Genomic DNA, 17,283 nt, shown 5'->3' on the forward strand with positions numbered 1-17,283 from the left:
GATTGGCGATGTAAATCACACCGGTGGTGGGTGGGGGGGGGTCTCAGCAATCATGCTTCAGATTCAGGCTTCAGATTGTTTCTTTTTCTGGGGTAAAACGGTGGATCGAGTAGAACAAGATGAATGGGGCGGAAAGAACAAACTCAAAACAAGAGATAAAGAGGAGCGAGAAAGAGAGAGAGAGACGATGTGATGTAATGCAGGTGAGACAGAAAAAAAAAGAAAAGAAAGGAGGGGCGGGGTAAAGACGGGAGGAGATAAGCCAAGATGATAAATGCTTGTGTGTTTCAGTGTTTGTGTGCAGTGGCTGGTGATTATCCCCGATGGTCACACCGTGTTGTTTAATCTCGCCTTCTTGTGCAAACACACATCAGATGTGGGGAATGCTTGTCTGGGTGTGTGTGTGTGTGTGTGTGTGTGTGTGTGTGTGTGTGTGTGTGTGTGTGTGTGTGTCTATCAATAAACACACAGAGGTATGTGAAACACAATCAAAATGCACATAGCAGCAATTTGTTAGGAAAAAACACTATAATTTTTTCTAATGATCTAAATACATGTTAGAAAACGACACATAGCAGCATTTTCCTCTCAGATCATTTAAGTAAACGGTATTTCATCCTTCTCTCATCTGGGTTTCACTTTACTTCACACAACAAACAGATAAATTATTGACGCAGGAACGCGTTTTCAGCAAATTTCAAGGGCCCAGTTTCGAGCCCTGAGGGACACCAAGAAGATTTACAGGCGTTTTTAAGGGCAGCTTGACTATCAAGATGTGAGTTTTTCTTCACATGTATATTTTCACCCCTACTTAAGTATTTTATTGTATTTTAATCTCTCATCACATTTTTTTTTTTTGCTTTACCTCATTGAATATATGTATACATTTGTATGTAGGTATGTTTTTTGAGCTGAATTTGATGTTATTAATGATGCTCTATATTATAGAAAACACACACAGACACACACACACTCACACTACTACTTACTGTATCCTTGGTGTCACCTTGAAAACTATCTTTCTACACAAGAACCTGGTTTTCTATGAATTCATCTACACATGCATGAACACAATAATCTGTGTGCAAACAAAAGGCGCCTCTCCCTCTCTCTGCCAGCTATTGGTGGCCTGGTCGCCCTGGGAGACGAGTGTTTTCCACCGCAGACCCGTCGGGGGCTTTTCCTGTCCACTCCACTCATTCCCCGACGGTCTCGTCGGAGAACGTAATTGCTGCGAGTGAACTGAGGCCGAGCTGCACTTCGGCAAAACGCCGCAGACGATTAGATTCATTAAAATAAATAAATAAATAAATTTAAAATCCTCCACAGTTCGGATTAAAATAAACATCTTCAATTTAACATAATTTGCACGCTGGGTGATTCTCAGTGCGGTTCGGCACCAGAAATATTCCCAAGAGGCCGTCATTGCCTGAGAAAATTAACCCCCTGCATGTCCATGTTGTATTAAAAGGTAAACATCCGGTGCAAGTTTGAATTCATCTGCATATATAATCCAACAAAAGAGACACGGAAGAGAAGCAGGATGTGAGAAATAAAAAATCAATACGGCTCAACTGAATACTAAAAATCATTATTCAAAGAAATGTATGATGCAACGGTTCGAATATGTGTTGAATAGATTATTTGTGCTTTGTTTCTTTTAGATGGCAACATCATTGTAAGGAACATACATTTGTGGGATGAGCAGCAGAGCTGAGTACTTTTAGCTCTTGTCCAGGGCTTCTTGAACCCCATCAGCGAGCTGCTCATCCCACAAATCCAAAACCGATATGAATAACGTTTTCTTATTCAAACATGTTTTCATATAAAATAAAAGATCTCTACTGAGACGTCGTTTGAAATGTTTTTGTCCCCCGTTGTCCCCAGTGTAATGAAACTCGTATCTCATATTGTTTGTGCTACCTGTGGTTTAGAGCGGTTAAATAGGGTGAAACGGAGGCTGGCAACATCACAAAGCGTTATCGCCACCTTACCAGTGGAAGGAGTGTGATTAGACCAGAGGCGTCAAACTCCTTCTGCATCACATGCCACGCAATTTGATGTCAAGTGGGCCGGGTCGGTAAGCAACAGCGTTATACCATATAGATAAGCCAGAACTCTGAATATGTCTGTCTGTTTTAGTGCAATAAAGTATTAATATATCATTAAGAAGTCCATTTACAACACGACAAACCTTAAATTTGAATAAAAAAACTACAAATTCATCAATTTCCTGTCTCACTTCGCCAACTTACACTATTTCCATCAAAGGAATTAAACGTTTGGCCACATGTAGCCGGAACTCAAAAATATAGTCGGCTGGTTCATAATATGATCAGAATAACTTGTGAATGTCGAGAAATGGTCGTTAATGTTTCTGTGTCGTGATCCTGATCATCTGAACTGACTCGCCACATATTACAGACTAAAGTGGAAAGAAGATAAGTTCGACCCCTGGTGGTCACGAAGCCATGTTGATTTTTTTTTTTTTGGGGGGGTCTTTTGGATCCCGACCCAGCAGTTCAGAATTTAAAATGTCTTGCCAAGAAGCACTGAGACGATCTACCATTTGAGTAAATTCTCTAGCGTTTTTATTCCAACCATCCTCGGCTGTCAGAGCAGCAACGCTCTCTCGCCCCCCCCCCGCAACATTTTGTTCCCGTTCCCTTCCGCGGGGCGGCCTCGATACAAAGCGCCCCCAGCGGCGAGCCGGTCGGTGGGTCGACTCCAGAAACAGAAGCGAGCGTTTAGAGGAGAGAGGCCTTCGGGGGCCGGGGAGTTTGTGCAGCTCCAGTTCCTCCGCAGCGCTTAAATGTGACAAAAGAGCTCGGAGCCTCTGGATGCTTCTGTGACGGAAAGGCCGGGGTCAAGTCGCTCCGAATCAACTCAACTTTACTCCAATCGGAGGGTTTTGTCTCGTGGCAGCGGCGGCTGGTGGTAACTTCGCTCGGGTTTCTAAAAACAGGGCAGCGCTTTTTCCCTGGAATACAAATTCAGTTTCACAAGGAGTTAGTTCCTCACTGCGAACGTGACGCGGTGCCGCAGCAGATGGTGGTGGTCCACACTCTGGTTCTCTCCGCGGTGAGAAAAACAAAATAAATTCAGTATTTTTCCCCAAAAAAAGTCAAACAGTGCAAACAAGTCTGGGAAGTGTTTGTAAATTTGGGTTTGGAGAAATATTTGATTCTGTAAAACTGAATATTAGAAACTACCAAACATTGGTATTACGACAAAGATAAAGTGCATTAATTAACATACTAGATAGTGTGGGTGATAGATATCAAAAACTTTATTTAGATAGTACTTTTCAGAACAATTGTTGCACAAAGTTCTTCATAGTAAAAACACGAGAAAAATGCTGCGGAAATATATTTGATGGAACAAAAGAAATTAGCACAATAATGTGATACTTGTCTTTGTATATAATAATATTGGCATGAATGACCTCACATTTCACTTTTTTTTATTTATTAAGTTTTAATTCATTGCAAAATAACCAGATTTATCTGCTAACGCTAAGCTACAACAAAACTACACCACAGTGGAAAGTTTGAATTTAAAAAAGTATAAACTAAAAGCAGCTTTCTTACTATTTCACGAAACTCCTGGCAGCGACTTGACAGTCAGCATTATGTTGCTGCCAGTGCTTCTTATTTAGCGTGTATATTTGTGTTTATCAAGAAGGCGTCCAGATTATAGAGCATCTTCCTTCTTCAATTAAATCCCAAAGAATCTCCTGAATTTCAAACAAATGCCTGTCTTTAAATATAATTTGCCTTAGCCTGCATGTGTGACGCTTTCAATGTATTAAAAGCCTCTGAAAATGTATAAATTGTTTTGCCACTGCTTCTTTTATTAGTTAGCGTGTATATCTTGATTCTATAAATCAAAAGAAAATCTCGATTTATTTAGCAGGGCGTCAAACATATTTTGGTTCAATGTCCACACACGACCATTTTCATGATACAATAGTGCCATAATAACCTTTAATTTAAACTTTTTTTCTCTGTTGTGACGCAGAGTAATGAGGGCGTTTATATTTTCACAAAACCAAATAATTACTACGGAAAATTACTACAATCAAACATTCCCATGCGAAACAGTGAAATGTCCCAAACAACGTGTTTCATTATGCGTGTTTCTAATGGCTAATTTGAGGACCGCACTAGTTTGCTCACAGAGCAGCTACTAATTAAGACTTTGAAATCATATTTTGCCAATTTATTTACCCAGAGAGAAAGACGTATCTTCCTACAGTAATGAAGTGCCATAAAAACCAAAGACTTCCTCAGCGGGAGAGTCGGGAGATTCAATTTCACATTGTGGGAATGAGCGGTAATGGACGGTTCCCCTGGAATAAATCTAATATCTGGATTTTATTACGATTTACGGGACGCCTCAGCATTGAATAAAGCCGCACAGCTCACGGTATTCTGGGGAAAAAAACGGCTTCTGCAGGCTTAAAATGATGGTTTGTATGAGGATACGTGTGTTTTTTGGGTGTTTCCTCAGCAGAATTCAGTCGTTTCTCTCTGGTTAGAAACACTTTATGAGCTGCATGTAATGTAAAGTGAACAAGATGTATGGAAGGGTGGATTTAAACCTTGATAAATATCGATACTCTGCTTTATCCCGGTTTTCCCCTGCGGCTCTCTTCCCAACGCCTATTTTCTCTTTCATACCTCTTTCTTTTTCCTCCCTCTCTTGTCTCCCACTCTTCCTCCCCACCATTAACTCTCATTCTCTGCTCCGGATCAATATCGCTCTTCCATCTCATCCCCGGACTATTCCTCCTCGGTCCGAGCCTCGTCTTTACGACCCGGATCGATACTCTTCCTCCTCCTCCTCTGCCTCCTCCTCCTCTGTGCTCTTCTCTGATTTCTTCTTCATACCTCCCCCATGCCCTCCTCTCCTCCAACTGTCTTTCGATTCATCTTTCCCGTCATTGGGCTGAGTGGCACGCCCCCCCCCCTCCTCTCATCTCCTTTGTTCCCGAACAGTTTCTCTGTCTGCGTTTGCGAGCTGGAAGCAAACCTCAATTTGCTTCCATTTGCAACCAAAGACTTGCACTTCCAAACTGCTGCAAAATCAAATGAGGGAATACGCGAGATAACGCCCGTAGAAAAATGTGGAAACTATAATTCTCGCTTATTAACCGTGAACCAGTATGTCAACTTGAGCTGCTGCGTCACACTGTTTCTGTTGATGTATTAATTTGAATATGATTGTACTTACATATATATTAACAAAACTGAATGTTTCTAATCAGTCAAATCTCTATTTATGGACATGAAAGGCATAAAACAACTACAGCATGTTGGCAAAACACAAAAATTTAAAATTGAATCTCGAGAAAAGTAATTGTTTAGTAAGTGATACTGCTATTTTGTTTGTACGTTCAAAGAAGGGGTGGAAAAAAAAGGGCCACATTCAGCCAAATTTCATCTTAAGTGAGCCGGAGCACCATAATAACCTTTAAATTTAAACGTTTTAATGATATCTCAACTGTCGCATTATGCATGTCTTTACAAGCTCACCTTGACGGTATGGCTTTGGGGCTCTTTCACGCATTTCTTATATAAATCTAAACATCAATCAGCCATGAATTTCTGTCGTTCTCAGTTCAAGTGGGACACTCATCCGTCTTCATCGGGGTTATGTCACTCGGCTGGACTTGCGCGGCGAGTCTGCGTCCGACGATCTCTCAACGCAAATGGGTGGACGAGTGGAGCCGAGGCGACCCCGCTCCGCTCCGCTCCGCTCCGCGCCGGCGACCCCTCCCCTCCGTCTCCGGTATCGGCGGGCTTTAATGTGATGGATGGAGCGGACCTCCGCGTGTCTAGACCGCATAATCTGCCCGCTCAGAGTCATCGTGCACAGTCTGGTGGTCTAACCGGTTTGACCTAGAAGTGCTATCAGCGATGTAGCGGAGGTGTGACAAGGGACTATTTCCAACATCGTCTGTGGGCCTTTCATCTGGGCTGAAATCTGTCAGCGAGTTTATGTGAGTCGGCCAACCGCCTGAATATCAATACAACTGAGTATTCAAGAGATCAGCATTTATCGATCTACTTTAACTGAAGGGTGAGTATTGCGAAACGTTGCGACTTTGCAAAAACTTCAAAAAACTTCTGATGATGTCAATGTCTCTGCATCTATTTTCCAAATAACAGTGCACTTTCTCTTGGCCCTGGTAAACAAGACGCTTGTTTTTTTTTCACCACATGCATGTCTTTTTATCTTTTTCTCTTGATTTTCTGCTTCTGCCTTTTTCTCTGCACCGGGTATAAAATAATAATTGAGGCTGTCAAGCAAATACTTTCTTTTTTTTTTTTTTTAAGTAGTTCATTGCACTTTTCTTTGTGAATTAATCACGAACTTTGGGCGTTTTCTTACAAGTGGAAAGTTTTGTCATTTGAAAGTTGCAGAGCTTGAAAGCACACTGCATTGAAACACAATTTATTGCCGTTTAGTCTGACCTTTTCATATATTCCACATGTTGGTAGCGGAATTATGACAAAATCGCAATATGTTGTGCGGCCCTATAGGGAACACAGACGGGCTCTGTACAGTTTCAAGTGGACATTTCTATTTGACTTGCCAATAGGGTCACAATTCTACCTGATTTAATCAAAGTGTCACTTGTATTTCAGAATATAGACTAAAACCAAATCACTCCCATGCACATTTTGACTTATGTACTGAGTACTTTGACAGAAAGAGTGCATTCACTGCATCTCACACCAGGAAACTCCATCAACATGCCAACAACGACATATTTTTGACTCCATTTACTTTTTTTTTTTAACAGAAACACTTAAAAGTAGATGAGGGCGTGTTTCAGATTTAATTTAAATGACAACAGCACTGTATATGTAGGCACATTCCCACCAGTTCAAGCACAATTTATTCAATATTTTACTGTTTTTATGGAAGGAAGGAGGGAATCTGAGGGGTTAATACACAAACAATGATAGTTTTGTAAGAGATAAATAAATATTAAAACGCAGTGGCATTATTTAAAGTGATGGAAAGCCGTAAATTCTTGAGCTTACGAGAAGCAGTGATGTGAAAGTTATTGAAAATGAGCAGTCTCTTATAGTTATTACATCTTTAAAATTCCATAATAACACCCCCATTCAGAAGTAACTATCTATGTTTACTTCATATCTTTGTACACTGTTGTATTTCACACTGGCTGTCTCTAATGTTCAAATTGTTCTATAAATAAAGTTGGAAACATTTTTCTCCATAATAGTAATCAGCTTGTTACGGTTGGTAAGAACTTGGCCAACTTGAACTACTTTTTTTTCTCAGCGTTTCACAATAAACAGAAACTGCAGCTCGGCCTGGAAATGTATCGTGTAGTTTCAAACTACCAACAGCTCAGCAGAGTAATCTCACTACTCTGACACATCGCTGACTTATGACGGTGGGCAGTGAGGCAACGTAAGGCAGCTCTCATTTTTTCCACAAAACAATATTTCACCACGAGAGCAAAGCAAACAGAGCAATTATGAGACAATACCCTTCGAGCGGGATGGTAAGCACCCGGCTGAAAATTCAGGGTGTTGAAATAGTGAAATGTGAGGACAAGTTGCTCTGAAGGGACTTGCATAAGCTGCCGTTGCTTAAAAAAAAAAAAAAAAAACTACATTCAAGAAGCACGTGTGCAGTTTTTAAGAGGGCTTTGTTTCCATCTATCACACTAATGAAACCGAGCTGCTCTCCTCCTACACTCCTCCACCTCCCTCCATCCACTTTCCATCACTCGCACTACTACATTGGCTCACCTCTCCTCCTCTCCCTCGGTGACCCTCCCTTCGGAGTTCTGCTGTTTACATAAAACGCGCAAAGTTAAAATAACCTTTTCCCTCGCCTGCGCACGTGCGGCCTCCACCAGAAGATAAATCGACGCGCGCGCGCGCAAACACGCGCGCCGACGGAAACACGTGGTCGCCATGTTTGGACAATCTTCCATCGCGCTGATGTTGTATTTGTTTAACAAAATGGCCTTCTAAATTTAGACTCCACATCCCCGGGGAGGCTCTAAAAATGGAGACGCGCCTGCTTTTACTACGTGTGTGCGAGTGCACATGTGTACTGTGGACGGAAATTCCTCTGCTGTGTTTTGATGAAGTGTGAAGACACTTGAAGGGGAGAGACAGGAGGCACCCTATTCAAGTGTAGTGTAGTGTAGTGTGTGTGTGTGTGTGTGTGTGTGTGTGTGTGTGTGTGTGTGTGTGTGTGTGTGTGTGTGTGTGTGTGTGTGTGTGTGTGTGTGTGTGTGTGTGTGTGTGCATTTCCAATAGACTGACCTGAGCTGAATACACCCATGTTGACATGAATATTTAATGTCCGACTTCCTTTTTCTCCCTCCTTCCATCTGTTCTGCTTCAAGCCGAAACACTTTCTCAGATGGTGCATCAGGTGCGGCTCCTCTCCGACACCGGAGGCGCTAAAAGCCGGGGATTACAGTTTGTGTCCTCACGCGTAGGCGGGTTATTCTTTACGTTTTCGGGGAGGTGGGTGGCTGCTTTATGCTCGCTTCAGCTTTTTTCATGGTCACATCACAAAATTGGAAGCGCGTTGCTTAACCACAGCAGGAAGCTGCTTCTATTCAAAATATGCAAAACAATGACGCATCAAATTTTTTATTTTTTTATTTTTTTGTTGCTTCCCTTAATCTGGTCGTGATTTGATTTCCCATTTTATAAAAATAAAAAAAAAAAGCAGCTTTGCCGATACGACTTGCTTTTGGTTCCTTCTTTTCTTCCTCACTCACAGTGATTGAAAGCCCACAAATCCATTACTGCAACTGATTTAAAGCCTTTACGCCTACATTGTCGGTTTTTTATGCATTTTATTTATTTTCTTGCAAATTAATTAATTCATGTCACCATTTTTACACATTTATTTACGTTATGTGGCTGCCCAAGCAGAATGATTATTCGTTTGGGCATTCACATAATGTAAATAAATGTGCAAACAGGCTGGTTATGTGTTTCCACCTCTTAAAAGATACTGTAGATACTGTTGTCTGTCACATATTAGCTGCTCAAATAAAAAAAATAAAAAAACAGAGACAAAAGGAGGCACAGATGAAGAATTAAGGACGCAGTAGAAATAAAAACACAAGGGAAACTAAATACACAGCTAACTGTCTTGCAGCCGTTCACCACTAGTCGGAGCCACAGAGCCATGTGGCATGAAAAACTGAATCGTTTACTAACTTGTAGGGCATGCCAACGGTCACTGCTCGTAGTGCGAGCCACACTAAGGCCAATGTGATATCGTTTACCCAGAGACACTGTAATCTTGCCTGGTCTGAGGGGACAACGCAACTCTTCACAGCATTAACCACACAAAATCTGCTTCCAGCGGCTTCAGGAAGTTAATGAAATACATCGAGCCTGAGTACATGATAAATGTTGTGTTATTCTGAATATATTTCCATTTAGTCGATGAGTATCAGTTCCAACATCGTTCAACAGAAAAGGGTCTTAAATCATGGTTTTTGGTCCTTAAAAAAGCTTCTTTTTTAGTTAGTGTAAGCATTAGTTATTAAAGGAAGTTTGGAGGTCCTAATATGACCATTTCTAATCCGTTCCAGCTGCAGATTTTAACTGTTTTAAAGGTAGCTAAAATAACCCTTGTTCAATTTCCAATGAGGTATCTGCGATTGCATGAAGCAGCAGGTGCTTTAATTATACTGTATTTAGTAAATGGTTATTGAAATAGCAACTAAATCGGCAGAAAGCCACACGAGAACTGGGGTATGAAATCAAGTCATCTTTTTTTTTTTTTTTAAATCACTGCTGACAGATTGCACTAATAAGAACAAGCATGATAAAAAAAAAAAAAGACAGGTGAGTTAAAAATGTGCCGGTGCGGTAACAACAAGGTCCGTTCTCTGCTATCGCTTGCATAACAGGTGGGTGCATCCGTGAGTGTGTGCGTGCGTGTCTCATCTGACAGGCAACAGACTGTAGCTCAGCACGCCTGAACACACACACTGGCAGGCTTCTGCAGCGAGTGAAAGGTTGAAAGAAAGATATAACAGAGAGCGAGGGCATACAGAGGGAAAGCGAAGAAAGGAGTGAACAAGAAACAAATCAAGAAAAGGTACATAAAGACAAAAGAACTGAGAACACAGGAAGAGATAAAAAAAAAAAGTAACTGAACAGACAAAAAAAAAAAAAAAACACAAAGAAAGACAAGAAGAAGAAAGACAAAGGGTGTAGGAAAAAAGAGTGACAGGGATTGCTTGTGGATTTACCATATACAGTATGAGCCTGTTTCTAGAAAAAGCTTGGGTTCTCAAACATAGACTCGGGATGCCAAAAATAGCCTTTCTGCTGAGAGTTTGCTGAGTGGTTAGTGGTGGTGCAGAAAGCATGACAAACTCGCACGCATGCGTTCTTTTACTTGGTACAAAGTGGGGACCCGAGTACATTTTTAACCATCGCATTGAGGACATTCTTGCAAAGTGAGGACCTATTGGCCTGCAATCATTGAAATAATGTCAAGGCCACAGAGATTTTTTTTCTTTCTTTTTAAATGTGTTCATTTTCCACATTTTTCTCATTTATATTGTAGAATCGAATAGAATAGAATAGAATAGAAGTACTGTATTAATCCCAGAGGTCATTTCTTTGATGCACGGCCCAATAAAATCAATTACCTATTACTACATGTTAACTAAGAATAATGAGGGCAGTTATTAGGGTTACAACATAATATATGCTGGTGATACTATTAATGAGAAGAAAAAGGTAAAAATGCCACACTCCTGAAACTGTCTATTACTTGGTATTTCACATAGTCTCAAGGAGTGTGAAAAAGGGTCATTTTTGATACCTAAAAATTCAATTTGTTAACGAAGTAGAATTGCCTCTTTGGGCGCTATTTATTCTGCGTGTGTCTTTTTGAAGAGAAGCAGAAAAACTAAGCGCTGCAGCTGCGTCTCCGCATTCTTTCATCTCTCCGTCAGTGTGAAGGGAACCCTGCACATCAGCAGCAACAACACGCTGCTGCACATGCATGCAAACACGTGAAGGGTGCCCACCGTGATCTTACCGCCGACACGCGTCTATCCATTCCTCTGCGTCGCACAGAACTTAAAAACGCGACCCAATACCGAGAACGGCGTGCCCCGGAAATTCAGGACTGTAAAGTGCATTTTTCATGCGAGTGTCTTTGACTGTGACGGAGCTGTGCAACAACTAAAGTGATTGTGTGACAGCTCACAAGCTTTAAGTGAAGACAAGTACGTAATAGCATGCGCTTGTATAAAGCCCAAAAAAAGAAAGAAAGCTATTACTGCTGCTGTGCCATGTGACTACGTGCATACACCACTGTCCTTTGCTTTAGGGGAGAATAAATAAAAGCTGTTGTTGTCTCATGTTGCTGCCGGAGCTGTTTAATCGACTCAGAGGAATGACGAGCTGGGGTCATTAAACAATTTCAGCTCCTCACAATGTTTTTTTTTTCTGTAGTTGCATTGCATATTTTCCTGTTGTGGGGGTTAGTAGAAGACTTTCAGGACATGATTGATCAATGTGACCTGTCGTAGATGAAAGATGAGCAATCAAGATAAAAAAATCTTTTGGTGAAGTCGTTCCTGCCGCGATTTAAAAACGATGGTCGTACAGTGAGAAGTGTTCAGGGATATATCCTGCCACCGTCGCATAGCCACAAACAGCCTGAAACAATCGTTACCTTTAGAAAATTATCAGTATCTGTCTCACTACACCACAAACTATGACGGCTGCTATGAGGTCCTGAAAGCCAATAGAATTTAGAGCTAAAATACTGACCGAACCACGCAATGAGCAGTGTGCCCTGCAGATTAAAAATGTCAGAATTTCAAACATAAAGTTCATCATGATTACTACACAAATATATTTTAGACCTTTTTGCTACAGGGAAGAAGTCAAAAACACAAAAATGAAGGAACAATAACAATAACTCTTAACAATAATCCATTCTTATGTGTTTGTATTTATCACTATATTCAATATCCCGCAACACCGCACACCACAGCCCAATCTACCATGGATAATGTTTTCTTGGCGTACTGAATTACGATGTAGTGGTTGTGACGGAGGAATCCATACATACGCCATAGTCACACAATCTCTCGTAGCAATCAGCCTGAACAACCAATCCAGTTGAGTAGAACCGTACAAGAACATTTGTTAAACAGCATCAGTCTGCACCAGCTATGAATGTGATGTTATTCTCCAAATCTGTAATGACATCATTCTTCAATGGTATAAAATATTAGATTAGATTCCATCAAAGTAAAGGAGACGTAAAAAAAAACAAAAAAACAAGTACATTTATATGTTGCTGTAACGTCACCACAGCGATCCACACATTTCATTTGGCACAAGTTTTTGTCCTCGATGCCCTTAGGGACGCACTCAAAGCGATTGCAGTGGAGTGCCTTGCTCAGGGGCCTACGGCGGTGCTCCATCACCAGTGGGATTCGAACCAGGAAACTTACATACACTTCTCTAACCTTCCCACCAACACTTTCACTGCTTTCAGTAAATCTAATGTTTTCATTAGAAATAGTTTCTGGCCCATATGAAGAGGATTTAAGACGAAAGAGGAAAACATGAAAGCTAAATGTGGAATAAATGCCATTTTAAATTAAGCGTGTGTGTTTACGGGAACTGTGGTCTTTTGTGTCAATTATGAGCGATAACAACACCACCGCTCAAGGAGGGCTCATTAATCACTTAATCATGTCCTTGTTTATATAATCTACATGACAGTACCAAAGTTATTTCTACAAAAAACACGACGGACGACAGTGTCGTACGCGCTCCGCGACGTTTGCGCTGCTGCGACTTGAACAGGGTGCGCGCACCGGGGATGGATCACGATGGCATTTGCATGTCTGCCCGTCGATTTGCATGCGCACATCCACAGCGAGCACGTTCGGGGAAGCTGCCGAGCTGCAATCCTGTGCACCTTCACGGGCAGATTTTACCGAACTGAGCTCTCCCAGTAAGGTGTGCGTCACACTGGGTTATCTGGGACATGAAAAAAAAAAATAAAAACAACAGAGTATTTTCTTCCTCTACCCTAGTTGAAATACAAAAAGCCACTGTTTCACACCTTGACACAAAATGGACAAAACACCTTTTATTTGACATGCTTCTTTAAATTCCTTTTTTTTCTATTTTTTTTTCAATGCATCTGCTCATTTTTCGTCCCTCTTTGTTGGCGCTGACATTCGATCAGCTCTTTGTTTGGAAAACACAAAACTCTCTCGACCCCCGCTCAAAAGGATGTGGCTTGTCTTTCGCAAAAACACCCTGGTAAAACCTTTCGAGTCCTGGGTGTGTGTCTGAGAGCATGTTTTCAGTCTCGAGAAGGAGGATATCGACTACGTCGGGTGTGTTTGCTTGTAAATGAGGCCAATCTGTCAGGATTTGCGTCAAATGTCTAAAAACGTGAAAAGAAGGAAATTGGGGGAGGGGGGCTGAGCTTCTATTCTGATAACTCGCCGATACTTCTAACTCTAATATGACTCACTGTCTGGCTCAGCCTCAAGCTTGATGACTAAGGAAAGAGTCTAAGTGGCAGAGTCAGGCAGGGAGATAAAGAAGGAAACGGAGAGAAATTGGCATCCGTGTGGCTTCAGGACGAGCGAGCGCTCTTTGCTAATGTGATTATAAATCGCAGTGTCCTCGTGTTTTGATGCCAGTCTTGTGTCCTTGGCCCGAGCCACAGGAGAGTCTCTGCAGGCCAAGTACGCTTAGTGTCCAGTCAGAAAGTTCAAGAAAAGCACCACCGTCTGAGGATTCAGCTGTTAAACTTAATGTGACAGGGCGCGTCAACAAAAATTCTCCCCCATCCAGCGTTTAAAAAGCTTGACGGGTGCGAAGCTTGCGCGACGCAAGCGGCCAAAGCTCATCGGATCGACACTTTCAGGCTAATTAAGATGCTAAAGTTCAATCAGAAATAATCTTAAAAGTGGTGGAATGGAGACAGGAAGTCCAACACACTTTTAATTCATGACAATGCAGCTTGGTAGTAGGAAATACAGATTGTGATCGAACACTTAAATGCATTACTTAAATAATGGTCTGACGTGCATCCATCAGTCTTCTATACCAATTTATCCAAGTGAGGGTCACTCGGGGCTAAATCCAATCCTGTTGACGATAAGCAAGGTGTCACTGTCGGGATTAAATAATCTGCAGGAGCTGCATTGTTTACTTTAGAGGCTAAATTTGATTTAAAATTGCAATAATTTTGATTTTGACTGATTTTAAATTAGTTTCAAAGACACCCAAGAAGATCAATCCCTCTATTATTTGGGCGGCTCCGGTTCAGTTGTTACAGTGGGTTGAATCTCAAAATGTTTCTTAATGCCCTCATCATCCATCCCAGTTAGAATTTCTTGACGTTTGTCACCATCCATTCATTCATCTATTCTTCTCCAGAGAATTATCCACCAAGTACGAGAGCCGACTCCAGGTGATAAGAGGCAAAAGGCAGGGTACAATGTGGACAGGTCACTTTAACTTTCAATTGTCTTGTATGTTTCATTGACAGTCAATTTTCAGAACCGCATGTACTTCTGAGTTAAACTCACAATCTCTGTTTCTGTTTATATGTCCAGTTTCCAAAAAAATGCAATCAACTCATATTTGATTTTCTTTTGTTTGGATCAACTTTTGCTGTTTAATAAAATATCTTAAAAACAAAAAGTGGATTCACTTTGAATTTTACCTCAATACATCTTCAACAGGTTGGAGGAATGGGAAAGTGGCGTGTGAGAGAGTGGTGTGATCTGAATGCATCTGAGGATGTTTGTCATGACATTAGGCTATATTTGACCTCCGCGTAGACTTTCTGCCTTTTGGTTTTTAACTTTCAGAGCACTGAATAGTGCCGTAGTGGGGCTCAGTGACTACGAACAAACTGGACCTTGACAAACTGCACGGTCGGTACAAAAAAAAAAACCTGGTTTAAGATGAATTCCTTCATTGGAGAAATCAGGTCAGAGGCTGGGAAGATATTTACTGGTCTTTGCTTACGCAGAAATCCTAACATGCGTAAACCAAATACATGGACATCTTTATTTGTTATTTAGGATGCCATTGTAGCTCAATAACGTATGAGATGAAAAGTTTCAAAGTGTACGATGGACCACTAACAATAAAAACGACCTTATTAATCATAATTACAGAAATATTTAATCAAGCAAAAAGAAAAAACAAGGCAGTATTTGTCTGTGTGAAAAGTTTAAAGCAGAAGTTTTTATTTATTGTCACACCCCACCCAAACCTCAATGTACGACAATTTCACACATCATGTATTTAGCCAATATTAGTTCCAAGAAATGAGGAAGTAGATGTCCCCAAGAAGGATTCATAGAATTTCTATTTCAGACTAAGTTTCTTCTTAATCTTTGTTCTGGCCTCTGAGTCTATCAGTTCTGTCTCTCCTTGTCTTGCAAGATCAGTTTTGTCTGCACTTGTCTTTCCATTATCTGTTTCTATATCTCCCTTTCTTTAGAGAGTCTTCCTCTTTCACACACACACACATACGCACACAGACAGCTGTGTAAGAAAATAAAATGTGCCGTTTTTAGAAGCGTAGCCACATCCTTCCAGTACAGTCACCGTGACTTTCGGTCTTTCAGTGTCTCTCTCTTGATTTCACTCGCTGTGTTTCCAGTAAGAACAACGGAAACTCCAGGACACTTCAGCGCAGTAAAACTTAACTCTGACCTCCACTCACAGGCCAGGCATTCGAATCTGTAGAAGTAATCCCAACAGTTCATTCCTTTATGCACTCAGAATAGAGCGGACAACAATTTCCTGTATCAAAATGTTGGGTAAACAGATAATAAAACATATTAAACAGAATTGAAAGCAAAGTTCCATGCAAGGCGGGAGCAGTTTTAAAATACTTCCTTGGATTTATTCTGTATTACGTCATTGCAATATGCAGCAGTAAGGTAAAAAAGCCTGGGCGGGGCAGATATGTGACTGCGCATGCATGCAGCAGCATGCCAAACACAAGCATAAAGAGCCTTTTTGAAAAGTTGTTTTTCACTGTAACTGCATTGCCAGTGTGCTTTCAAACATTTTCCATTGAAAGACACTAAAACCGCCAACAGTTTTTAACTATTTACAGGACGTAAGAATGGCTATTAACAACAACTGATGGCTCAGTATCAAAACGTAGTAAACAAAAAGATGATGTTCACGCCCCTGTCACTTTCTAATTCATCTTCGGGGAGCAGAGAGGGGAGTCCTCCTGTGCAACATGCTGTGCAGCCTGTGAAGCGCACACCTACACAGGTTCATGACATAGAAAAAGGGTGTCTTCTCACAACCTCCTGCAGCCCTGACACACATTCAAACCACAGATCTCCAAGAAGGAGCTCCACAGAAACGGAATATTCAGAACTTCAAGTGTTGTCTATCCTTTCTGAAGTCATCAGATGTATTGATATCTCAATGAGGTGCTCAGGTCGTACATATAAAAGGCACATTTATTTCTCAAAATGTGTTCATTCAATTCAAATATTGTACAAGCTGCAGCAAATATAAGCTGATGTTTATATGGCATTCGCTGATACATTGGAAAAATACTAATTCTTTAGCTTTAAAATGTCTGTATATTAGATATATTTCTACTAGAACTGGATCAAAAGGTTCTACAATTCAGTTTATATCTGCAAATACCCTTCATGTGCAGTACTGCCCAATAATTTCATGTATAAATCACAAAATGCAAAAGCCAAATATGATTAATTGGACATATTATACGGATACTAACATGGAAATATGTGTCATATGATCCTAATGCAAATGATAGTTCTTATCATGCCACAATTTATTATATTTTCAAATGTGAGCAAATACTTTACATGCCTTACTTACCAGAAATAAAGAACTTTCTTTAGTTTTTGACTCCTGTCGCACATATTTTCATGATTTAACTTGTTGAAAATTGGTTATTTTAATTGTAAAAGGGAATTTTTGACATCAAGTCCAGGAGAAATAATTAACGTATTGCCTAGAATATAAGTCACATTCTTCAATAAAATGTGAGGATAATCCTCATCTAGGCAGCAAACGTTTTCCAGAAACATCTGCAAATTCATTTTTATTCTATTAGAACTTCTCTGTGTTCCGTGGTCGACGCTTTCGGTGGCGTCTCCGTCTGCTTGCAAATACCTGACAGAGTCGGCCCCGAGCTATGCTGGAAATCAGGTGTCGCCCGTCTACATCAAAGGGCGAGAAG

At 40.8% G+C, this 17,283-nt stretch overlaps 1 protein-coding gene across 2 annotated transcripts in view; it reads right to left on the reverse strand.

Annotated features, from left to right (window-relative positions):
- The window catches only part of LOC308124048 (diacylglycerol kinase delta), a 69,178-nt gene that overhangs the window by 34,987 nt on the left and 16,908 nt on the right, over positions 1-17,283 (reverse strand). The window contains exon 1 of one of the 2 annotated variants that reach the window (XM_080486832.1): positions 8,319-8,467. The exons of the other annotated variant lie outside the window; for it this stretch is intronic. Coding sequence (XP_080342958.1) covers positions 8,319-8,345 — 27 coding nt within the window. The 5' untranslated portion in view covers positions 8,346-8,467. Of the gene's footprint in view, positions 1-8,318; positions 8,468-17,283 lie in introns of those variants that run through there. 2 annotated transcript variants of the gene reach the window in all.

Source organism: Lipophrys pholis, assembly GCF_963383615.2.
Source record: "Lipophrys pholis genome assembly, chromosome: 18".
Classification (NCBI taxonomy): Eukaryota; Metazoa; Chordata; class Actinopteri; order Blenniiformes; family Blenniidae; genus Lipophrys; species Lipophrys pholis.